Source organism: Tachyglossus aculeatus, chromosome Y4 (genome assembly GCF_015852505.1).
Source record: "Tachyglossus aculeatus isolate mTacAcu1 chromosome Y4, mTacAcu1.pri, whole genome shotgun sequence".
In the NCBI taxonomy this organism is placed as follows: Eukaryota; Metazoa; Chordata; class Mammalia; order Monotremata; family Tachyglossidae; genus Tachyglossus; species Tachyglossus aculeatus.
Genome location: NC_052096.1, coordinates 2,320,815 through 2,345,123, shown reverse-complemented (window position 1 = coordinate 2,345,123; position 24,309 = coordinate 2,320,815). Strand labels below are relative to the sequence as shown.

Sequence of the window (24,309 nt, the reverse complement as noted above, 5' to 3'; positions counted from 1 at the left end):
GGAGGGGGCACAGAGGAGAGGGACCTGGTGGCTTGGCTGGGGGAGTGTCAAGGTCAGGACCCCGCAGAGCCTGCCTCCCCTCATTGCTCAGGACCCCAAAGGTTAGTGACCCCCCTCCCCAATTCCCGGATCAGAAACCAGGAGGAAGTCGGGGCTGAGAGGAAATAAGGGGCAGGCTGGGGCCTGAGCAGGGCCATGATGAGGGTCACCGGGCCCATCCTTCTGCATTCAGGCCAACCTCCATCCTCTTGTCCCTTTCCATTAAAATCCCCCCAACCTCCCTCAGGAACCTGAGCCAGTGGCTCCCACCCTTTTAGTTAGGAAGTCCTTCCTCAGACCTAACCTGAAGCCCCCCTGCTGGGGTTTCCTGAGAAAACGGCTGCCCCCTGCCCCACCGGGAGGCCTCCAAAGTGGGCTGGGGGGTAAAGGAGGGCTCTCCCACCCACGGGTCACTCCTTTCTCTCAGGGTCGCCATGTCAAGACGGGGCAGCTGGCCGCCATCAAGGTCATGGATGTCACAGAGGTGCGTGGACTGGGGTCCCTGTGGGGGGTGGAGGGAGGAAGGAGGAAGTGGGCCAGAGAGGAGGAAGCTGTGATGGAGGAGGGGTCAGGATGGACACGGAGGGATGGGAGGGAAGGGAGAGAGATCAGGGCAAGTGGAGGAAGGGGGTGGGAGGGACTGGGTGGGGGAAGGGAGTTGGCTTCCCCTCTCTAACCCTCCCCCTCACCATTCCTTCCTCCATCCTCCCCCTCCCAGGATGAGGAAGAGGAGATTAAGCAGGAGATTAACATGTTAAAGAAATACTCCCACCATCGCAACATCGCCACCTACTATGGGGCCTTTGTCAAAAAGAGCCCTCCCGGGAACGATGACCAGCTCTGGGTGAGTTGGGGGTGACCCCCACCCCCAGCCCCGGGCCCTCATCTGATCCGTGCCTCTGTCCCTGAGCCCCGTGGAGGTCCCACAGCAGTTCTCTTCCAGGGCCAATGGACTTGGGTCCCTCCCCTCCCCTCAGGCCACCCATCCAGGATGCTCCTCTTGTCGAGGGGGGGGGGGGGTGGAACCTCCATCCCCCAACCCAGAGTACCCCCCGACACACACAAAGTGGGAACCCCGCCTCCCCTCATCCACCCAGTTCCCCGTCCCCACCCTGCCCTCTCCTGCCTGCCATGGGGCCACCACCACTCCCCCCAACCCAGGGTCCTCCGCCGGCCTACCTGCCCTCTCCTTCCCTCCGTGGGGCTGAGTCCAAGGGAGCCCCGCTGCACCTGCCCCTGCCCCCGAACTCCCAACACCGCCTCCTGACCCCACCGGGGCCCTCACCCTCCCCATCCCGTCCCGCCCCATCCCGCAGCTGGTCATGGAGTTCTGTGGGGCCGGCTCCGTGACCGACCTGGTGAAGAACACGAAAGGGAACGCCCTGAAGGAGGACTGCATCGCCTACATTTGCCGGGAGATACTCAGGGTGAGACTCTGCCCTATGCCTGTCCAGCCCCGGGCAACCCCACAACCCTCCTGGCACGGCCTCATCCAGCCCCCTACCTTTGGGCACTCTGGCTTCCCTCAGGCACTTCCCCTTTCATGCCTTTCGCCCCCCCCAACCCCTCCCAGAGATGCTCTGAGAGGTGCAGCACCTAGTGCAGCCCCCCAGCCTCCTCTCCCCGCCCCCGCCACCCCCAGGGCCTGGCCCACCTCCATGCCCACAAGGTGATCCACCGGGACATCAAGGGCCAGAACGTGTTGCTGACGGAGAATGCCGAAGTCAAGCTGGGTGAGTGTGGGCCCCAGTGTAGGGGGGTAGAGGTGGGAGGGGTGCCAACTCTTCTCCCCTGCCCTTCTGAGTCCCCGCCCCCCACACCGGCCCGCTGCCCTCAGGCAGGGAGCTGCCTCCACTGAACCATTTCCAGCCTCCATGTTGACCGCCCATGCAGCTCCCCATTCAGGGGACCCATCTCCCTGCCCCCAGCGAACCCCCAAACCCCAGAAGCCTGCCCCTCCCTGCTCCCCAGCCTCTCCCCCTACCTCAGTCCTCCCTCCATCCTCGGGGACCCCACACACCACCCTCACCTGCTAGGCGTCCCCCATGCCCTCTTCCCTCTGACTCCCGCACAAGCCCCCACTCTCCTGAACGAGGCCGAGGGCGGCCTGGGGAGTGGGCCGGGTCCCTGAGCCCCCTCCATACTGGTACCACGCAGTGGACTTTGGGGTGAGTGCCCAGCTGGACCGCACGGTGGGCAGGAGGAACACGTTCATCGGGACGCCCTACTGGATGGCCCCCGAGGTCATCGCCTGTGACGAGAACCCCGATGCCACCTACGACTACCGGGTGCGGAGGGGCCTGTGGAGGGGAGCGGGAAGGGCAAGGGCGGGGGTGGTAAGGCTGGACGCCCAGAGCCGGTGGGGGGAAAGGGGTGGGAGGAGAGGTTGAACTCGGGGAGCGGAGAGGGCCCGGGGAGACGAGACGGACCCCAGACCGCAGAGGGGGCAGAGATTCTCGCTGCCCCCTCCCCCCACATACACAGGCACACCCCTGCTGACCCTTTCCCTTCCCACAGAGTGACATCTGGTCCTTGGGCATCACAGCCATTGAGATGGCGGAGGGCGCACCCCGTGAGTAGCTGGGGAGTGGGCTGGTACTCCAAGGGGGGGCAGGTGGGAGCGGGGAACCGGAGGTGGGGAGGGGGGCTGACGGCCCTGTATCTGCCCCCCACCAGCTCTGTGTGACATGCACCCCATGCGGGCCCTGTTCCTCATCCCCCGCAACCCCCCACCCAAGCTCAAGTCCAAGAAATGGTACGTGTCTCCGGAGAGGGGGCCGGGGAGGGAAGAGACCCCGGGTGTCCGCCCCGATCTGATTTTGCAGAGGAAGGGGTGGGAGGGACTCCGGACCCGCCCCACCCCCTCAGCGCCCCCCCCCCCCAACCCCACCCCGTGCCCGGCCCGATCCCTGCCCCCATCGGACAGGTCCAAGAAGTTCATCGACTTCATCGACACGTGTCTCATCAAGACATACCTGAACCGCCCCCCCGACCGAGCAGCTGCTCAAATTCCCCTTCATCCGGGACCAGCCGACGGAGCGCCAGGTCCGCATCCAGCTCAAGGACCACATCGACCGCTCCCGCAAGAAGCGGGGCGAGAAGGGTCAGTGGGGCGGCCCCCCTACCCACCCACCCACACACAACCCCCTCCCCGGGGCACCGTCCATCCCCGACACATCCCCTCCACCTGCTGTGAGCCCCCCAACCCCGCTCCCGAGATCCGGTTCTCCCTCTTCGGGTTCGTTCCTCCTGCACGTCTGCTCCCTCCCCACCACCCGCTCAATCAATCAATCAATCAATCAATCATATGTATTGAGCGCTTACTATGTGCAGAGCACTGTACTAAGCGCTTGGGAAGTACAAATTGGCAACATACACAGTCCCTACCCAACATTGGGCTCATAGTCTAAAAGGGGGAGACAGAGAAAAAAAAAAACCAAACATACTAGCAAAATAAAATGAATAGATATGTACAAGTAAAATAAATAAATAAATAAATAGAGTAATAAATATGTACAAACATATATACAGGTACACAAGTACACAGACTCACAAGTACACACGGCCCCTTCCTTCTCCTCCTCTTTCTCCTCCTCCGTGGATGGAGCACATACCTGGGAGTCAGAAGGACCTGGGTTCTAATCAAATCTCTGCCACACATCTGCTGTGTGACCTTGGGCAAGTGACTTAACTTATCTGTGCTTCAGTTACCTCGCCTGTAAGATGATGACATTTGCTAAGCACTTACTATGTGCAAAGCACTGTTGTAAGCGCTGGGGAGGATACAAGGTGATCAGGTTGTCCCACATGGGGCTCGCAGTCTTAATCTGATGAGGGAACTGAGGCACAGAGAAGTTAAGTAACTTGCCCAAAGTCACACAGATAACAAGTGGCGGAGCTGGGATTTTTGAACTCATGACCTCGGACTCCCAAGCCCATGCCCTTTCCATTGAGCCACGCTGCTTCTCACATAACAGTGTGAGCCCCACATGGGACAGGGACCGTGTCCAACCTGATTAGCTCGTACCTACCCTAGTGCTTAGAACAGTGCTCGGCACATAGTTAAGTGCTTTACAGATTCCGTAATTTGTATTCTCTCCCTCCTGGCTGCCTCCACAAGGCATCCCACAGTGGGCTCCCCGATTTTGGGTGGGATCAATCAATCAATCAATCAATCGTATTTATTGAGCGCTTACTGTGTGCAGAGCACTGTACTGAGCGCTTGGGAAGTACAAGTTGGCAACACATAGAGACAGTCCCTACCCAACGGTGGGCTCACAGTCTCAAAGGGGGAGACAGAGAACAAAACCAAACATACTAACAAAATAAACTAACAAAACAAAAAGGTTTGGGATGGTTCACTCCTAACCGTGAGAAGCCTCGTGGCCTGGAGGATGGACCTCGGGTCTGGAAATCAGAAGGACCGGGGTTCTAATCCCATCTTTGCCAATTTTCTGCTGTGTGACCTCAGGCAAGTCACTTCACTTCTCTGGGCCTCAGTTTCCACATCTGTAAAACAGGGGTGAAGACTGTGGGCCCCATGAGGGACGGGGCCTGTGGCCAACCCGATTAGGTTGGATCTACCCTAGCACTTAGTCCAGCGCCTGGCACACCGAAGGCACTTAACAAATGCCTTATGAAAAACAACAAAACCATGATCATGGAGGCCAAGATGGGGCAGCCACTGCTTGCCACCCTGTCTTCATCGTCCTTCTCATCTCCTGCTCTTCCTTCTCCTCCAAGGGCTTCCTCCCTCCGACCCTCCCCCTATTCCCGCCGTGACAGAAGCTACTGCCTACTCCCAGGCCTGGGGAGTGTGTGTGTGTGTTGGGGGGGGTCCTTATACCCTGAGGAAGCCCCTTTTTTTCCAGTTCCAGCCGGCTTGTGTTTGGTTAGGGGTAGGCATCGGTGGGCATGCTAAACTAATCACCTGGATGTGCCCCCCGCTTCTCTCTGCCCCCACAGATGAGACCGAGTACGAATACAGTGGCAGCGAGGAGGAGGATGACAGCCACGGGGAGGAAGGGGAGCCCAGGTAAGCCCCCACGGGGGTGTGGGGTCACGCGGGGCCTACGGACGGGTGGGAGGGGGACCGACTGAGCCCCTTTTGGTCGGTCCCCCCATCCACCCCACGACCCACCGCCCTCCTCAGCTCCATCATGAATGTGCCCGGGGAATCCACGCTGCGCCGGGAGTTCCTGCGGCTGCAGCAGGAGAACAAGAGCAACTCGGAGGCCCTGAGGAGGCAGCAGCAGCAGCAGCTGCAGCAGCTGCAGCGGGACCCCGAGGCCCACATCAAACACCTCCTGCACCAGCGCCAGCGGCGCATCGAGGAGCAGAAGGAGGAACGGCGCCGGGTGGAGGAGGTGGGAGCCGCGGGAGTCCGGGGGGTGCGGGGCGGAGGGGTCCTGGCCAACCCCTCGCCGGCCCACGGAGGACCCATCCCACTCTGCAATGGTTCGGCCTGGGGCGGTTCTATGACTGGGCCGAGCCCTGGTCGGGGCCAGCCCACCCTAGGAAAATCAACAGGCAACAGTTTGGGAAGCCCCCAGGTCTTTCCTTCCTCCTTTCCCTCCCTCCCTTCCTCCCTGGACCTGGGTTCTAATCCCCGCTCCGCCGCCTGTCTTCTGTGTGACCTCAGACAAGTCACTTCACTTCTCTGGGCCTCGGTTCCCTCATCTGTAAAACGGGGATTAAGACTGTGAGCCCCACGTGGGACAATCTGATCACCTTGTATCCCCCCCCCCCCCAGCGCTTAGAACAGTGCTTTGCACATAGTAAGCGCTTAACAAATACCATTATTATTTATTTATTTATTATTCCCTCCCTCCCTCCCCGGACCTGGGTTCTAATCCCCGCTCTGCCACTTGTCTGCTGTGTGACCTCAGGCAAGTCACTTCACTTCTCTGGGCCTCAGTTCCCTCATCTGTAAAATGGGGATTAAGACTGTGAGCCCCATGTGGGACAGGAATGTGTCCAACCCGTATAGTGTCTGGCATATAGTAAGCGCTTAACAAATACCACAAGTATTTATTATTATTATTATTCTCTCCCCCCCTTTCTTCCCTCCTTTATTCCCTCCCTTCCTCCTTTCCCATCGTGACCGGGCTTTGGGCAGTCGCTCCCACTTTGGGAGCTTAAGTCTTAAGGTCCCCGAGGATGTAGGCAGACCCCAGGATGAACCGGGTCGAACAATCAATCAGTGGTATTTATTGGGCGCTTACTGTGTGCAAGGCACTGGACTAAGCGCTTGGGAAAGTAGAACAGAGTTGGTGGACACGTTCCCTGCCCGCAACGAGCTTCCGGTCCAGAGATCCCCGGGGCTTGAATCCCCACCCCACCCCCGCCCCCCAAATCTGTTCTGGAGCTGGCGGGCCGTCCGTCCATCCGTGCCCACCTCGGCAGGCTACTCGCCCGGAAGGCTTTTGCTCCCCTGCAGCCCACCGATTCCCCCTGCCCCGGGGCCAGCCTTGGAGACCCAGGAGTCCCTTCTCTCGATTACCTTGTATCTCCCCCAGCGCTTAGAACAGTGCTCGGCACATAGTAAGCGCTTAACAAATACCATTATTATTATTATTATTCTCCCCACGCCCCTGATCCTCCACAGCCTCCCACCGCCCGGGCTGAGACCGGATGGGCCGGATCGCTGGCTGGGCATCCAGGCTGTTGCAGGGCACCGTGGGTGGAGGAGGGGAAGCACCCGCTCCCCTCCCCCGGGCCGTGCCCATTTGGCCCAGGCTGGCCCGAGGGAGGGGCCACGGGGCTGACGACGGGATCCGCCCCTACCCCACTGGGCTTCCCAGCCTAGCCGGTTCCAGGGGCCAGTGGGTGCGGGCCGGGGTAGTCTATACAGCCCCCATCCGGGCCCTTCACTGCCCCCCTAAGTCTGGGGCTCCCCTGGGGGGGTCAGGCCCAGCCCCAGCAGAGACGCTGGTCATCCCTGGAGAAGCAGCGTGGCTCAGAGGAAAGAGCCCGGGCTTTGGAGTCAGAGGTCATGGGTTCAAATCCCAGCCCCGCCAACTGTCAGCGGTGTGACTTTGGGCAAGTTACTTAATAATAATGATGGCATTTGTTAAGCGCTTACTATGTGCAGAGCGCTGGGGCGATACAACGTGATCAAGTTGTCCCACGTAGGGCTCACAGTCTTAATCCCCAGTTTTACAGATGAGGTAACTGAGGCTCAGAGAAGTGAAGTGACTTGCCCAAGGTCACACAGCAGACTTGTGGCGGAGCCGGGATTCGAGCACACGACCTCTGACTCCAAAGCCCGGGCTCTTCCCACTGAGCCACACTGCTTCTCTGCTTAGCTTCCCTGTGCCTCATCTGGAAAATGGGGATTAAAACTGTGAGCCCCCCCATGGGACAACGTGGTCCCCTTGTAACCTCCCCAGCGCTTAGAGCGGTGCTTTACACATAGTAAGCGCTTAAGAAATACCATCATTATTAGTATCTCTGGACACCCTCCCCACCCACCTCTGCCCCTTCAGGACTGAGTTTCGCGGTTTTGCCTGTGGGCCCGGGGGTCCTGGAGCGACTCACCGTTGTCCCCGTCCCCACCGGCGCTTAGAACAGTGCTTTGCACATAGTAAGCGCTTAATAAATGCCATCATCATCATCATCACCTGCAACCTGCTGGGAGAGGAGGGGCAGGCCCGCCTCGCCCCCCGGGGCCGTCGCGCCCAGCCAACCTGCCCGGGCTGGTTCCCGGAATGGGGCGGGCCGCGGGACCGGCGGGAGGGAGCCGGGGGAAGGGGCATGGCAGCCCCCGACTGGGCTATGCGGTAGCCATCGGATGTGACAGTCCTCCCCTCGACGCCCCACCCCGGCTCCATCTTTCATCCTCTGTCCGGCCTTGCCTCCGCTCTCGAGTCTATAATCCATCCGCAGCACCTGGGAGGGAGGGAGAGGCGAGTACCGTTCCCCCACGGATGGGGAAATCAATCAATCAATCAATCGTATTTATCGAGCGCTTACTGTGTGCAGAGCACTGTACTAAGCGCTTGGGAAGTCCAAGTTGGCAACATATAGAGACAGGCCCTACCCAACAGTGGGCTCACGGTCTAAAAGAGACCGAAACCGAGACCCAGACGGGAGAAGGGACCTGCCCGAGGTCACCCAGCAGGGCGGCCGCAGAGTCGGGACCGGAACCCAGGTCTCAATCAGTCGGTCAGTCGTATATCAATCACTCAGTCGTATTTATTGAGCGCTTACTGTGTGCAGAGCACTGTACTAAGCGCTTGGGAAGTACAAGTTGGCAACATATAGAGACGGCCCCTTCCCACTTATATATTTATTGATTTTTAATGGCACATGTTACACGCTTACTATGTGCTGGGCACTGTTCTAAGCGCTGGGGTAGATTCAAGGTCATCAGGTTGGACACAGTCCCCACCCCATATGGGGCTCACAGCCCTAATCCCCATTTCACAGAGGAGGTGACTGAGGCCCAGAGAAGCGAAGTGACTTGCCTGAGGTCACGCAGTAGACAAGTGCTGGAGCTGGGATTGGAGCCCTGGTCTTTCTGGCTCCCAGCCTTATGCTCTATTAGGCCACGGTTGCATGTTGAGCAGTTATTGTGTGAAGAGCACTGTACTAAGCACTTAGGTCAGTAGGAGTGAGTAAAACAATAGAACAGATACATTCCCTGCCCATAATGATCTTACAGTCTAGGTCTCTTGAGCCCCCCAACTCCATGACACTTTCCATTACGCCGCTCTGCCTGTCTCCAGCCGTGCCAGCATCCTTCTCCTCTGTTCTAGAGGGGGGCTGCTCTATCTGAGGGAAAGCCCCTCGTCCCCCCTGACATCAGCTGGATACTCCCCTACTAACATTGGTGGGACAGCAAGGATGCCTGAATGGAGGAGTACACCCTTCAGCTGATGGGCTTCTGGTCAAGCTGTGGAGGTAGCCAGGGTGGGCCTGGGCCCTGGCCCCTGCTAGTGGGCCTCCATCCATCCATGGAGGTAGCCCACACGTGACCTGACCCCTGGCCCCTTCCCCGCATCTGGTGGGCATCTGATCAGCCGTGGCGGCAGCCCGTGTTTGACCCAGCCCCGGCCTTTTCCCCCTACAGCAACAGCGGCGAGAGCGGGAGCAGCGGAAGCTGCAGGAGAAGGAGCAGCAGCGGCGGCTGGAGGACATGCAGGCCCTGCGGCGGGAGGAGGAGCGGAGACAAGCCGAGCGCGAGCAGGTACCGCCCCCACCCACGACAGCGACAACGATAGCGACAGTGCCGACGATGACAGTGCCCTGGTCTCCGCGGGCTCCTCTCTCTTTGCCGCTTCATTCTCTCTCTGCTCTCTCTTCCCTTGGTCTACTCTCCCACTGTCTGATCTTCCCTTCCTCGCCACCTTGCCCGCCCGCCCTCCCACAATCCTCTTCCTCCTCTTCCTCTCTTCTTCCCCTCTACTCTCCCTGCCACCCTTTGTCCCTGGACTCCATCCTGCCGTCCCCTCTTCTCCCCCGCTGACTCCCCATACTCCGAACTCCTTTCTTGCTCTCCTGCTGATCCTCACCTTCCCCACCATCCTTTCCCTCTGTTCTCATCTTCTGGCTCCCTTTCCTGTCACCTCCGCTACCCTCCATTCCTCCCCACGTACCTGCCTGTCCTGTACCTGCTGTTCTGCCCTCCCTGTTCCCCCGACCTCTCTGTCCCCCCTTCCCCCATATCCCCTCTTCCTCCCTGTCCCCTCCTCCCTCCCTGTCCCCCCCTTTCCTCCCTGCCTGTCCTCCACCCCTCTGTCCAGGAATATATCCGCCACAAACTGGAGGAGGAGCAGCGGCAGCTCGAAATCCTCCAGCAGCAGCTGCTTCAGGAACAGGCCCTGCTGCTGGTAACGGGGTGTCTGTCCCCGTCCCTCCCTCCCCCCGCCCCGCCCCAGCTCTGCCCAGGACAGGAAGCTGTGGGAAGGCGTGGACCCAACTCTAGGCGGGTCGGGGGGCCAGGTCCAAACACAGAGGGCCGAGGAGCATCCTGGTGGCCCTGGGCACTGAGGAGAGGGATGGAGGAAGGAGGAGGAGCTGAAATTCTGGCCCTCCTGGGGCTGGGGGAGCTGACTGGAGTGGGAGGGAGAGAGACAGACCCAAAATAACATGGCCAGACCCCAGGAGGCCCTGACCTGTGGGAAAGAGAGAGGGAGCCCCGGGGAGCTGGGGAGACATTTGAGGCCTGAATGACCCGGAAGCCTCAGGCCCAGCACAGCCCAGCCAAGTCTTGACTGGGGCTCAGCTGGCCCAAGGGTGCCCTCAGCCTGGACGGCGCTCCTACCCAGACTACTGGGCTACCCAGCCACCGGAGTCCCAGAGCCTGCTAGGAGCTGTCACAGCTCTGCCAGATGAGAGGCAGAGGCCCAGGGGGAGCAGTCCGGGGGGAGTGGAGAGGGGAGGAGGAGGAGAGAAGGAGGAAGCAGACCACCGAGATCTTGACCCTACCCTTGTGGAGCTGATGGTCTAATGGGGTGGGGGGGGCCAGGGGAAGGCCCAGATGGACAAGCCCACATTGGGGTGACGGAGTGACAAGGACAGAGGGATGGCTCGCAAGAGCAAACTCATGTAATAGTCACATGCCAGTGGGGTAGCGGGAGGGTTGGGGGCTGGAAGGAGCTGGAGGGGGAATCAGTTTGGGAAGGCTTCCTGGGGCCTGGGGGTGGTAGGTGTAGAAAAAAGGGGGCACGGGCATGGGGGGCAGTAGTAGATGTAGATAGAAGGGGACGCGATGGGTGGGAGGTGTAGAAGGAAGGAAAGAGGCACTGGGGTGGTAGATATAGAGGTAGGGAACACGGTGGAATAGAGAGAAGGGGGCACCGGGGTTGTAGTAGGTGTAGAAGGATGAGGGCACAGGGAGTTGGAGAAGAGGCGTGTGGAGGGTGTACCGGGCAGGAGGAATGTCCCAGGGAAGGGGTTCGGGAGTAGGGGAGCCCAGCCTGGGAGCAGAGAGCGGGTCTGCGGATCCGCGGGCCTGCGTGCGCGCCAGGCAGGGTGAGGAGGGGAGCTGGTGGCCCGGGCCGGGGCCCGGGAGGGGACCGGTTTCTGGAGCGAGGGTCTGGGGTGGGGAGGGTCCCACTGAGGGTCCCCTGGCTCCCCGGCCCAGGAGTACAAGCGGAAGCAGCTGGAGGAGCAGAGGCAGTCCGAGCGGCTCCAGCGGCAGCTGCAGCAGGAGCACGCCTACCTCAAGTCGCTGCAGCAGCAGCAGCAGCTCCAGAAGCAGCAGCAGCAGCCGCCACCGCAGCCACCGCAACCGCAGCCCCAACCGCAGCCGCCGTCGGCCCAGGCCGGGACCCCCGGAGACAAGAAGCCACTGTACCACTACAGCCGCGGAGGCAACCCCGCCGACAAGCCGGCCTGGGCCCGAGAGGTACCCCCGACCCGGGCCCGCCGGGGCCGACGCACCCCTCGGGCTTCCCGCGGGTGGGGAGGGGAGCGAGAGAGGAAGGGGAGACCCTCCCAGAGGCAGAGCCGGGGCGGGACAGCCCCCCACCCTCACCCCGCCCACTCCCACTGACCCCCGCCCACTCCCATGGCAGGTGGAGGAGAGGACCAGGATGAACAAACAGCAGAACTCGCCCCTGGTGAAGGCCAAGCCGGGCCCTGGAGGGCCAGAGGGCCCACCCGCCCAGCCCCCCATGGGGCCCCCCAGGCCCCCACCTCCCAGACGCCCCCCATGCAGCGGCCCGTGGAGCCCCAGGAAGGACCGCACAAGGTCAGCCCCTCCCCAACCCGCGCTCGCCGCCTCTCTGTCTCTGGGTGGCCACCTCTAACTCTGATTAGAAGGGATCTACCCCAGCGCCTAGTACAGTGCCTGGCACACAGTAAGTGCTTAAAGGACACCGCAATTATTATCACCGTTACTATTAACGCCCTCTCCGCCTCAGCCTTGGGCCCTGGGGTCGGGGGGGTCCGGATCCCCCAGCGGTGCATCTGAGGGTCTCGCCCCATCGATCCGTCAGTCGTGTTCTTTGGGGGCTACCGTGTGCAGAGCGCTTGGGAGAGGGTTGTGCCCCTGGGGGTAGGCTGGCCGCTTTCTGGGGTCGTCGTCCGTCCCCCCCCGCCGCCGGCCTCCTGCCCCCTGCCTGGCTGTCCAGAGCCAAGGCCCCCACCCCCCCCCGGAGGCTGACACCCCCCTCCCCTCCCTTCCTCCCTCCTTCCCCGCCACCCCCGGGTCCGGTCGCCCCCCCGCAGAGCCTGGTGGCCCACCGGGTGCCCCTGAAGCCCTACGCGGCCCCGGTCCCGCGCTCCCAGTCCCTGCAGGACCAGCCCACCCGCAACCTGGCCGCCTTCCCCGCCCACGACCCCTCCGGCCCGCCCCCCGCCCGCGGGGCCGTCATCCGACAGAATTCCGACCCCACGTCCGAGGGGCCCGGGCCCGGGCCCGCCCCGCCCCCCCAGCCCTGGGCACGGCCCGACCCCAACGGCGAGGCGCCCCCCAAGGTGAGCACAGTCATTCAGTTCATTCAGTCGCCTTTATTCAGCGCTTCCTCTGTGCAGAGCACTGGACCGAGCGCTTGGGAGAGTCCAGCGCGACGTTAAACGGACACACTCCCTGCCCACAACGAGCTGCCGTGGACCCCGGGCGGGACTTAGGGGAGAGGGAGGGTCGATGAGGAGCCCCCTCCCCCTTCTCCTCCCCCCGTTTCCGACCCCCGCTCCCGCCCAGGTGCCTCAGCGGACCTCGTCCATCGCCACGGCGCTCAACACCAGCGGGGCCGCCAACTCCCGCCCGGCCCAGGCCGTCCGTGCCAGGTAAGCCCTCCCCCGCGGGGGCACCGGGGCACGGCTTGGGCGGTGGGGGGGGGGCCGGGGAGGGTCACCCCCACTTCCCCTGCCCGCCCCCCGAGCCCCCGAGCCCCTGCGATCCCTCCACAGACCCCGCAGCAACTCAGCCTGGCAGATCTACCTGCAGCGGCGGGCGGAGCGGGCGGCCCCCCGACCCCCGGGGCCCCCCTCCCGGCCCCCCGCCCCACCCAACGCCAGTAGGTAATGGAGCCCCCCGACCCCTACCTCTCTCCCGCCCGGTGGCGGCCCCCCACAACTCTCCTGGTGATGGAAGCTGGAGGCGGGCCCCCATCCCGACCCGCGACCGGCCGCTTGGATGGCATGGCCTGGCATGGCCTGCCCCGCCCCATCCCGCCGCAGTGAGCCCCGTCCACCCTGCTCCGCTGACCCCACCCTGGTGCCCGGGCGCGCCCCCACCCCGCGCCCCCCAGACTCACCGCCCTCCTCCCCTCCAGCAACCCCGACCTTCGGCGGAGCGAGCCGGGCTGGGAGCGGGCAGACGGCCTCCTGCCGGCCCACGGACACCTGCCCCAGGCAGGGTCGCTGGAGCGCAACCGTGTGGGAGGTACGGCCCGGGAGGGCAGGGCATTCAGTCATTCCAACGGCTTGTTGATCAGAATCATAATCATGAGAATTATGGCACTTGTTAAGCGCTTACTCTGTGCCAAGCGCTGTCTCTGGACTGCGAGCTCGTCGTGGGCCGGGATTGTCTCGCTCTGTTGCCATATTGCGCCTTCCAAGGGCTTAGTACAGTGCTCTGCACGCAGTAAGCCCTCAGTAAATACGATTTTGAATGAGTGATTTGAGCGCTGGGGTAGATGCAAATTGATCAGGTTGGACACAGACCCTGTCCCACACGGGGCTCCTACTCTTATCCCCGTTTCACAGATGAGACAACTGAGGCCCCGGGAAGTTAAGCGCTTGCCCGAGGTCACACGGCGGACGTGTGGCAGAGCTGGCATTAGAACCCAGGTCCTTCCGACTGCCAGGGCTGTGTTCTGTCCAGTAAGCCACGCTGCTTTATTGAGCACTTACTGTGTGCAGAGCACTGTACTAAGCACTTGGAAAAGCCCAATGGAACAATAAACGGACACATTCCCTTCCCACAATGAGCTTACAATCCAGAGGGGTAAATAGACATTAATAGAAATAAATAAATTACAGATATGGACATAAATTACACGTATAGATTACAGCAGGGCCCGGGGAGGGTGGGGCAGGGGAGGGGCTGGTCTCTATCTTCCTTTTTCTCTAATCAATAGTATTTACTGAGCGCTTGCTGTATGCAGAGCACTGAACTAAGCGCTTTGGAGAGTCCAATACAACATGTTCCCTGCCGTCAAGGAGCTGACAGTCTAGGGGGGAGACAGACATTCAAGATAGACCACGGCTATGGACACAAGTGCTGTGGGGTGCATATTAAAGGAACGCATAGAAGATGTAGAAGGGATAGGGAAGCAGCATGGCCTAGTGAACAGAGCACAGTTCTGTGAGTCAGAAGGACCTGAGTTCTAATCCCAGCCCTGCCACTTGTCTGCTATGTGACCCTGGGCTAGTCACTTTGCTTCTCTGGGCTTCAGTTCCCTCCTCTTTAAAGTGAGGATTAAGACTGTGAGCCCCACATAGGACATGGGCTAGGTCCAACCTGACTATCCCAGCACTTATTATAGTGCCTGACACATAGAAAGCGCCAGACAAATTATGTCTTTTAAAAAAGGAGTAGGGGAAAAGAGGGATTAGTGGGGGAAGGCCTCTTGGAGGCCTCTGATTGAGGTGGGCCTCTCCAAGGGAGAGGACGAGGTTGAGCGGGAACCCAGGGAGCCCAAGACTGGATGCAGGGGGAGGGAGGGGGAGCAGACCCCAAGGGGTGGTCAGAAAAGTCAAGTGAGGGACAAGGATGGGGGACTTGAAGTGGAGAGGATGGGGTGGCGGGGGTGGGGGGAGACCCAGGAGAGTCAGAGAGGGGCCATTGGGGAAGCTAAAATTTGGGAGGGAGGGAGGGAGGGAGAGGGATCGTGAGAACAATCCAGAGGGAGAAATTAGGAGGGGGCTCCTAGCCCCCTTCAGCTCATCCTGTGCCCTGCCTTCTTATGACATTCTTCTTCCTCTCCCTTCTCTCCTCTCTGCCTCTACCTCCCTTCCTCTGCCTCTCCCTCGCCTTGTCTCTCGGCTCCCCGCCTCTCCCTTCCCACCTCTCTGTGTCTCTGCCTTCCCTCCTGCCTCTGCATCTCCGTCCGTCCCCTCGGCCCTGTGCCTCTCCCTTGCCCTCAGCCTCCTCCAAGCCGGAGAGTGCCCCCATCCTGCCCCCTGGGAACAAAGAGAAGGGTGAGGACCACCGCTCTCGGCCCGGCCGGCCTGCCGTGAGTATGCTGGGCCTCGGTTGAGGCCGCCGAGGGAAGGGGGGGGGGGGGGGGGGGGCGTGTGGGAGGGGGCGGTGATGTGGAGATTGTAGACGGAGGGGTACGGGAGGAGGGCCGAGATGGCCACCACCACCCCCACCACCCCCTGCGGCACTAACCTCTTATAACCTCTTCCCTGCCTGCCCTGGCGGCCTCTGCCTCCCAGAGCTATAAGCGAGCAATCGGCGAGGTTAGTGAACCTTGAGGAAGGGGTGGGCGGGTGAGCATGCGGGCGTGTGCTCTGACAGGCGTGTAGACACGGCCCCTGCCTTGCTGCCCCCGGCTCTTCCTTCCCTTTCTGCACCCCCAACGACCCTGACTCAGGCCGGGCGGGGAGGGGGGACGAGGCCCCCAGACCCCTCTGCCCCAGCCCACCCCCGGCCTCCCTTCCCCCAGGACTTTGTGCTGCTGAAGGAGAGGACGGACGAGGCCCCCCGACCCCCCAAGAAAGCCATGGACTACTCGTCGTCCAGCGACGAGATGGAGAGCAGCGAGGAGGAGGAGGAGGAAGAGGAGGGGGAGGGGGAGCGCTCGGAGGAGAGCAGGGACACGCCGGGGACACGGTAGGGGCGGGCCGGGGGTTGCGGGGGTGGGCCGGGGGGGGGTGGGGGCCGTTGAGGGGCATCTCGCCGTGACTCCGGCCGGGCCCCACAGGGACGGGGACACGGACAGCGTCAGCACCATGGTGGTCCACGACGTGGAGGAGCTGCCCGGGACCCAGACCCCCTACGGAGATGGCACCATGGTGGTCCAGCGGGTAAGCCCATCTACCTGCTCCTCCCCTCCAAGATCCGCCCCCTCGGTAGTCCCTCTCCTCCTCCCCCCCACATCCACGATGGCGCCATGCCGCTGGGGCTGGGTTCCCCCTAAACTTTATCCCCACCCCAGCCCCCTGCTCCCTTGGGACCCAGCCCCATCCCTGTGGGTCCTCCGTATCCTCAAGCCCCCACCCCTTGGGGACTCAGCCCCTTGGAGCTTAGTCCTCCCCTTCCCCCCATCTGAACCCCCCATCCCTTTCATTCATTCATTCAATCGTATTAGAGAAGCACCGTTGCTTAGTGGAAAGTCAGAAGTCGTGGGTTCTAATCCGGTCTCCGCCACTTGTCAGCTGCGTGACTTTGGGCAAGTCACTTAACTTCTCTGTGCCTCAGTTACCTCATCTGTAAAATGGGACTTAAGTCTGTGAGCCCCACGTGTGACAACCTGATTACCTTGTATCGACCCCAGTGCTTAGAATAGTGCTTGGCACATAGTACGTGCTTAACAAATACCATTATTATTATTTATTGAGCGTTCACTGTGTGCAGAGCACTGTACTAAGTGCTTGGAAAGTACAATACAGTACTAAAGAGAGACAATCCCTGCCCACAGCGGGCTTACAGTCTTGGGGCGGGGGGGGAGGCTTGGAACCTGTCTCCCCACCCTCTTGGGGTCTGTCTGCCCCGCCCCAACCCATTGGTTCCTGGTCCTCCCCTGCCCCCCGTGGTCCAAGTCCCCGCCTCAGTGGGACCCATCTCCCCACGGCCAACCTCTTGGGTCCCGGCTGTCACCCCCTCTTCCCCCCCCAGACCCCCGAGGAGGAGCGCGGTCTGCTCCACGCCGACAGCAACGGCTACACCAACCTGCCCGACGTGGTGCAGCCCAGCCAGTCGCCCACCGAGGGGACCAAGGGGTCCGGCTCCCCCGCCAAGGACGGCGGCGGTGGCGGCGGTGATGTGAGGAGGGTCCGGGAAAGGCGGCCCTGGGAGGGCTGGCCGAGGGGACCGGGGATGGATGGAGAGCGGGTGGGTGGTCCCCAGGGGGGAGGGGGCGGGTGTTGGGCTAGGCGGAGGGACGGAGGGAGGACAGGTCGAGCCAGGGCCTCGGAGGAGACGTTAGGGAGGGCACAGGGCCTACGGGGTGGGAGGGCCGGCAAGGAGTAGCCAAGAGAAAGCAGCATGGCATAGTGGAAAGAGCACGGCTTTGGGAGTCAGAGGTCATGGGTTCTAATCCCAGCTCTGCTCCTTGTCAGCTGTGTGACTTTGGGCGAGTCACTTAACTTCTCCGTGCTTCAGTGACCTCATCTGTAAAATGGGGATTAAGACTGGGAGTCCCACATGGGACAACCTGATCACCTTGATTCTACCCCGGTGCTTAGAACAGTGCTTGGCACATAGTAAGCTCTTAACAAATACAAAAAAAAAAGTGTGCCCTGGCCCGTGCCAACCACGCCACCCTCTTCTGCCTAGTACCAGTCGCGGGGGCTGGTCAAGGCCCCGGGGAAGAGCTCCTTCACCATGTTTGTGGACTTGGGCATCTATCAGCCGGGGGGCTCTGGGGACACCATCCCCATCACGGGTGAGTCCACGTGGGGCAGCTGGAGGCCGGGGCATGGGGCTGGTGGGACGTACCAGGCTGGCGGGGCCGGGGCTGGGTGGGCTGTGAGGGGTGGCAGGTGAGAGAGGGCACTGCCCTGAGCCCAGTCTCCCACCTCCCACGGCCGCAGCCCTGGTCGGGGGCGAGGGCGGGCGCCTGGAGCAGCTGCAGTACGAGGCGCGGAAGGGCTCGGTGGTGAACGTGAACCCCACCAACACGCGGCCCCACAGCGACACCCCCGAGATCCGCAAGTACAAGAAACGCTTCAACTCCGAGATCCTCTGCGCCGCCCTCTGGGGTGAGCCGGCCCGGGGAGCCCGAGGCCCGGCCCGAGAGGGGAGGCCCAGGCCTGGCCCGGAGGGAGCCGGGAGGAGGCCGAGGAGAAGGGAGATGGAGGTCTGGGGAGAGAGGGGAGATGGAGGCCCAGGGGGAACAGGGGAGATGGAGACCCGGGGGGGACCGGGGGAGATGGAGGTCCAGGGGAATGGAGGCCGGAGAGAGAGGGGAGGCGGGGGCAGGGAGAAGCCGAGAGAAGGAGAGAGTGTGGAGACAGAGGCCCAGTGGAGCGAGGAGAAGGAGGCCGGGGAGAGAGAGGAGACGGAGGTGCGGGGATGGGGGGAGCGGGGAGCTTGTAGACGGGGAGGGCACGGGTGTCTGGCCTGGGGCCCCCTGAGCGTTTTGTGGGCACACAGGGGTCAACCTCCTGGTGGGCACGGAGAGCGGGCTGATGCTGCTGGACCGCAGCGGGCAGGGCAAGGTGTACGGCCTCATCGGCCGCCGGCGCTTCCAGCAGATGGACGTGCTGGAGGGGCTCAACCTGCTCATCACCATCTCCGGTATGGGAGGGCCGGAGCAGGCGGGTCGGGCGGCGGGGCTCCGGGGGCGGGGGGCTCCTGCGCTCACCGGCGTCCTCCGGGCGGGCCCGCAGGGAAACGAAACAAGCTGCGGGTGTACTACCTGTCCTGGCTGCGGAACAAGATCCTGCACAACGACCCCGAGGTGGAGAAGAAGCAGGGCTGGACCACCGTGGGGGACATGGAGGGCTGCGGCCACTACCGCGTCGGTCAGGGCCAGGGCCGGGGTCTGGGGAGGAGGAGGAGGAGGAGGAGGGCAGAGGGCGGTGGGACAGGCTCGCGAGGAGCCACGGGCCCCTCCCCTGATCTCCCCCCCTCCCCTCTCCCCTTTCCCCACAGTGAAGTACGAGCGCATCAAGTTTCTGGTGATTGCCCTCAAGAGTTCGGTGGAGGTGTACGCCTGGGCTCCCAAGCCCTACCACAAGTTCATGGCCTTTAAGGTAACCGCTCTTCCCGCCTTTCTCCCCCTCCCCAATCCCCTGGATCCCCCCCACCCACCCACCCCGCCTCCCTAATTCTATGAGTCAATCAGTCGTAGTTAATTGAGTGCTTACTGTATGCAGTGCACTGTACTAAGCGTTTGGGAGAGTCCAATACAACAGAATTAGCCAACACATTCCGGGCCCATAACCAGCTTACTGTCTAGAGGGGAGGACGGGCATTAATATGACCAGATAAGTGGTTTGTAATATATAATTAAGAGAAATGGATATAAGTGCTGTGGGGTTGGTGGGGCGAATATTAAGTGACCAGAGGTCACACGTTGAAGTGCATAGATGACACAGGAGACACCATACCAATCAATCAATCAATCGTATTTATTGAGCGCTTACTGTGTGCAGAGCACTGTACTAAGTGCTTGGGAAGTACAAGTTGGCAACATATAGAGACAGTCCCTACCCAACAGTGGGCTCACAGTCTAAAAGAGAAAGAGGGCTTAATGGGGGAAGACCTCTCAGAGATGTGACCCTAGTAATGCTTTGAAGGTGGAGGGAGTGGTGGTCTGGCATACGTAATAATAATAATGGTATTTGTTAAGCACTAACTATGTGCCAAGCACTGGTGGGACTCCCAGGCAAGGGGGAGGCATGGGAAGGGGGTTGGCGGCGAGGCAGACGAGATCGGGGCGCAGTGAATAAGTTGGCACCAGAGGAGTGGAGTGTGCGGGCTGGGCTCTTATGGATCAGTGAGGTGAGGGAGGAGGCTTTAAAGCCGATGGTGAGGCGTTTAAGGAGTTTATTCTATCCCCAGCCCACCCTCTCTTCCCTCTGACCCTCCCAGCCCATACCCCCTCCTCCTCTACGCCCCCCGGCCCATTCTCCCCTGGCTCTCCTCCTCCTCCTCCTCCTCCTCCTCCTTCTTCGCCCGCCCCTGCCCCGGCTGGGCCTGAACCTGCTGCCCGCCCCCGGCCCCTTCAGTCTTTCGCAGACCTCCCGCACCGCCCCTTGTTGGTGGACCTGACGGTGGAGGAGGGCCAGCGGCTCAAGGTCATCTACGGCTCCAGCGCCGGCTTCCACGCCGTGGATGTGGACTCGGGGAACAGCTATGACATCTACATCCCCGTGCATGTGAGCTGGGGATGCCTGGGAGCCTGGGGGATGCGTGGGGAGGAGGGGGGGGGGGGGGCCGTAGGCCGTGGGGGTGGAGACCAGAAGGGTCTCGGTGGGTTCGGGGGCCATGGGAGTGGAGACCGCAAGGGCCGGGGATGACAGATTGGGGTAGAGTTGAGGCAGGGAGGTGGTAGGGGGAGGACGGGACCAGGAAAGCCGGGGATGATGGGTGGGGAGAGCATTGGAGAGGGCCTGGGGGTGGATCGGCACCAGGAGAACCGTATGTGAGCGTGGGCCTTCCCTGGCGGCAGATCCAGAGCCAGGTGACCCCCCACGCCATCATCTTCCTGCCCAACGCGGATGGCATGGAGATGCTGCTGTGCTACGAGGACGAAGGCGTCTACGTCAACACCTACGGTCGCATCATCAAGGACGTGGTGCTGCAGTGGGGGGAGATGCCCACCTCCGTGGGTGAGCCGCCGGCCCCAACCCCATGGGGAATGAATGCCTCCCAGGGGCCGGACCCCTAGCCAGGGAAGTTCCTGGGAGTTCACGGTCCAGAGGGAAAGGCAGGCAGGGGCGTTTTCTGAACCAGTGTATTGAGAGTTCATTCAGAGGGAACAGAGGGACTGTGGCTCTGGGAAGGCCCCTTGTTGGAGGTGGCTCTCTAGGGGGGCTCTGGATGGGACCCGTGCAGTTTGGAGAGGCTGGGAACGTCGTTGGGCATTCCAGGTGGGGGAATGGTGTGAGAGCAGAGGAGAGGTGGAACAGGAGGAGAGAGCAGAGGGGGAGGAGGGAGTCTTGTCTTAGACGAGAAGCCACGGGGTCAGCGATGTGGAAGATGGCAGCCACAGGGGCACCGAATGGGGCAAGAATCTGGGGGCTCAGATTCCCCTCCGTGGCTTTGCTCACTGTCACCCCCACTTCTTTCAGATGGTCCACTTCCCCCCAGATCCTGTAGGCTGACACCCCTCCCTAGCTTCCTTCAATATTCTTCATTCAGTCACCCCATTTCCCCCCCAGATACCCCTCCTTGGCTTCCTCTGTCACCCCCTTTCCCTTCAGCTGCCCCACTTTAGCCCCAGACCCTTCTGACTCACCAAGAACCCCCCCGCCCACCTCACAAGTCTGTACCTACCCCCTTCCTCCCCGCTGGGCTCCCCGCTCCCCGGGCCTCTGGGAGAGCAGGTGCGCCCGCCCATCCTTCCGTCCCAGCAGCCCGCCCTAGGGCTGGGGGGCCTGGGGAGGGGGCGCCTGCCTGGACCCCTGAAGGCATCCCCGCCCCTCACCCTGGCCCCCGTGTGTCCCGGCAGCCTACATCTGCTCCAACCAGATCATGGGTTGGGGCGAGAAGGCCATCGAGATTCGCTCCGTGGAGACCGGACACCTGGACGGCGTCTTCATGCACAAGCGGGCCCAGCGCCTCAAGTTCCTCTGTGAGCGCAATGACAAGGTAGGTGACTCCTGCCCCCTGTCCCCGCCGCCCTCCCGCCCCCCGCCCCCGCCCCCTGACCCAGGCCCCTCTGCCCGCCCCCCGCAGGTCTTCTTCGCCTCGGTCCGCTCGGGCGGCAGCAGCCAGGTCTACTTCATGACCCTCAATCGGAACTGCATCATGAACTGGTGAGGGGCTCCCACCGGTCCCCGGCCCCTCACACACACCCCACGAACTGGTGACGGGCCCCTGCCGGGGACCTCGCCGGACCGTCCCCACCCTCACGCCCCCGCCCTCCCACCCCACGAACTGGTGATGGGGCCTGGCTGGAACATTCCCGCCGACCCCCCCCCCCAGGCCCGTGAACTAGTGAGGGGCCCTGGCCGGTGGACCTCACTGGCCCCATCCCCAACTCCCCCCGGCCCGGGGACCTCACCAGGCGGCCCCCGCCCCTTGCTTCCCCCCACCCCGGTTTGATTCACTGGAACCCGCTGGGAGCGGGCCGCCGGATGCTTCTGTGATCACGTGACCCGCCCCTCTCCAAAGGAGCTGAGCAGGCCCTGCCCCGGCCCCCTCCTCCCCCCCCCCAACCCCAAGGGGAAGCCCCTCAGACTCAGACACACGCTGCTGCTGTTGCGGGGCGGAGTCTCGGGCCCCCCGTCCCCCAAGAGAGGAACCCTTTGGGTCTCCTCTCGACACCCCGCTGCTGACGTTGGCAGCAGAGCCTCCTCCTCCCTCCCCCCAACGCTTTGCACGCCGGGGGGGCCGGCCCCCCCCCATGAATGTACCCAACCCGGGGTCGGGGGGTGAGAGGGGACCGTTTCCTCTGTCATTCTCTGAAAGCACTTTAATGCCCCCAACCCCGGGAGAGGGGTGGAGCCTGGGGGGCTCCCCGCCAGCCAAATGTGCCCCCTTTCCTCCCCCTGCCCCCCTAAAGGCCTGGCCCTTGCTTGCATCTGTATATAGTGTGAGCAGCAAGAAGCCCCCCATTCCCTCTTGCCCCTTGCCCTCCCCGCCCCCTCCCCAATGTAGTGGCCTTGGAATCCCAATTTGTTAATAAAGACTCAGTTGAACCAGCTGCCTCCCCACTGCCCGCCGCTTCCTCCTTGCCCCCATGAGAAACCGGGGGTCAGAGGGGACGACCACCCCTCCCAAAGCTTAGTGAGGATCAAGAGGGTGGGAACCGACGACAGAGAACCATGCCAACCCTCAGGACCTCCTCTGAGCCAGGTGAGCTAGGCCTAGGTCAAGGAACCCCCCAACCATCGGTTGTCAAGGCCGCCTCCCACCCCCAGCCCGGCCAGCCGGCTGTCTGGCTACGGCTTCGATCCCCATCGCTGGCCTGTCGCGGGATGATTGGGAGCCCCATTTGGGACAGGGACCGTGTCCAACCCGATTTGCTTGTATCCACCCTGGCGCGTAGTACGGTGCCTGCCACACAGTAAGTGCTGAACAAAACACCACAATTATTATCATCATCTCCCCGACAGGTCTCCCGGCCACCGCCGGGCGGGAACCCCTTGTTCTCCCTTGGAGGGCAAGAAGCAAAGCTGCCATTCCTAGCGTACTGGACACTCGCATGCGCTTAGTCCAGTACTCTGCCCACAGGAATCGCTCAATAAATATGGATCATTTGTCCTCTGTGGTCAGGGAAAACCCACCTGCCTCCTCATAGAAGCCCTTGAGACCCTTGATCTTTGGTCCAACTGGCATCCTTCTCCGCAACCTTCTTTTCTCTAAGGCTTAACACCCCCTCAATTCTCTTCACTTATTTCTCCTCCAGGACCCTTTTTTTAAAAAAAGTTATTTGTTAAGCCCTTATTATACACCAGGCACTGTACTAAGCGCTGGGATGGAATTCAAGCTAATCAGGTTGGACCTAGTCCTTGTCCCACATGGGGCCCACAGTCTTAATCCCCACTTCACAGATGAGGGAACTGAGGCCCAGAGAAGTGAAGTGACTTACCCAAGGTCCCATAACAGATAAATGGCGGGGTTGGGATTAGAAACAGCATGGCTTCGTGGATGGCTTAGAGAAGCAGCGTGGCTCAGTGGAAAGAACCCGGGCTTTGGAGTCAGAGGTCATGGGTTCAAATCCCGGCTCCACCACTTGTCAGCTGGGTGACTTTGGGCAAGTCACTTCACTTCTCTGAGCCTCAGTTCCCTCATCTGTAAAATGGGGATTAAGACTGTGAGCCCCTCGTGGGACAACCTGCTCACCTTGTACCCCCCCAGCGCTTAGAACAGTGCTTTGCACATAGTAAGCGCTTAAATACCATCGCTATGGCTTCGTGGATAGCCATAGTGGGCCTGGGAGTCAGAAGGTCCTGGGTTCTAATCCTGACTCCGTCACTTGCCTGCTGTGTGACCTTGGGCAAATCACTTCACTTCTCTATGCCTCAGTTCCCTCATCTATAAAATGGGGATTTAGACTGTGATCCCCACATGACAGGGACTGTGTCCAATCAATCAATCAATTGTATTTATTGAGCGCTTACTATGTGCAGAGCACTGTACTAAGCGCTTGGGAAGTACAAATTGGCAACATATACAGTCCCTACCCAACAGTGGGCTCACAGTTTAAAAGGGTGGGGGGGGGGCACTAATCCAACCCGATTAGCTTATATCCGCCTGAGCACTCAGTACAGTGCTTGGCACATAGTAAGCGCTTAACAAATACCAGTATTACTATTACTAGATCCTTCTGACTCCCAGGCACGTCTGTGGCTCCGCCTGCCCCGGCCCAGGTTTGGTAAGCACACCGATTGTCTGATTCAACTCCTGGGGTCCCTACCCCCTCCACGCAAATTCAACACTGCCTTCCCTTTGGCCTGGGAGTCCCCGGCGGGCCGGGCTGGAGTGGCCTGGGTGTAGCCCGGTGCCCAGCACTGCAATAAACACCACTCTGA

General features: G+C 61.6%; 1 protein-coding gene across 1 annotated transcript; it reads left to right on the top strand.

Moving 5' to 3' along the window:
- The first annotated feature begins 426 nt into the window (after nt 1-426).
- On the top strand, nt 427-21,696 carry MINK1 (misshapen like kinase 1). Its single transcript, XM_038769076.1, is given in 32 exon segments — nt 427-523; nt 758-883; nt 1,356-1,466; nt 1,682-1,772; nt 2,197-2,327; nt 2,557-2,611; nt 2,716-2,794; nt 2,966-3,023; nt 3,025-3,142; nt 5,005-5,074; nt 5,192-5,405; nt 9,113-9,229; nt 11,129-11,392; nt 11,562-11,672; nt 11,675-11,737; nt 12,217-12,465; nt 12,692-12,777; nt 13,266-13,375; nt 15,082-15,170; nt 15,376-15,399; nt 15,606-15,772; nt 15,864-15,966; nt 16,778-16,924; nt 17,438-17,546; nt 17,695-17,862; nt 18,257-18,400; nt 18,493-18,627; nt 18,758-18,858; nt 19,837-19,986; nt 20,280-20,439; nt 21,282-21,421; nt 21,509-21,696. Coding segments are annotated over 32 exon segments (3,789 nt in total). The 5' UTR covers nt 427-508; the 3' UTR covers nt 21,593-21,696.
- Nucleotides 21,697-24,309: the final 2,613 nt, after the last annotated feature.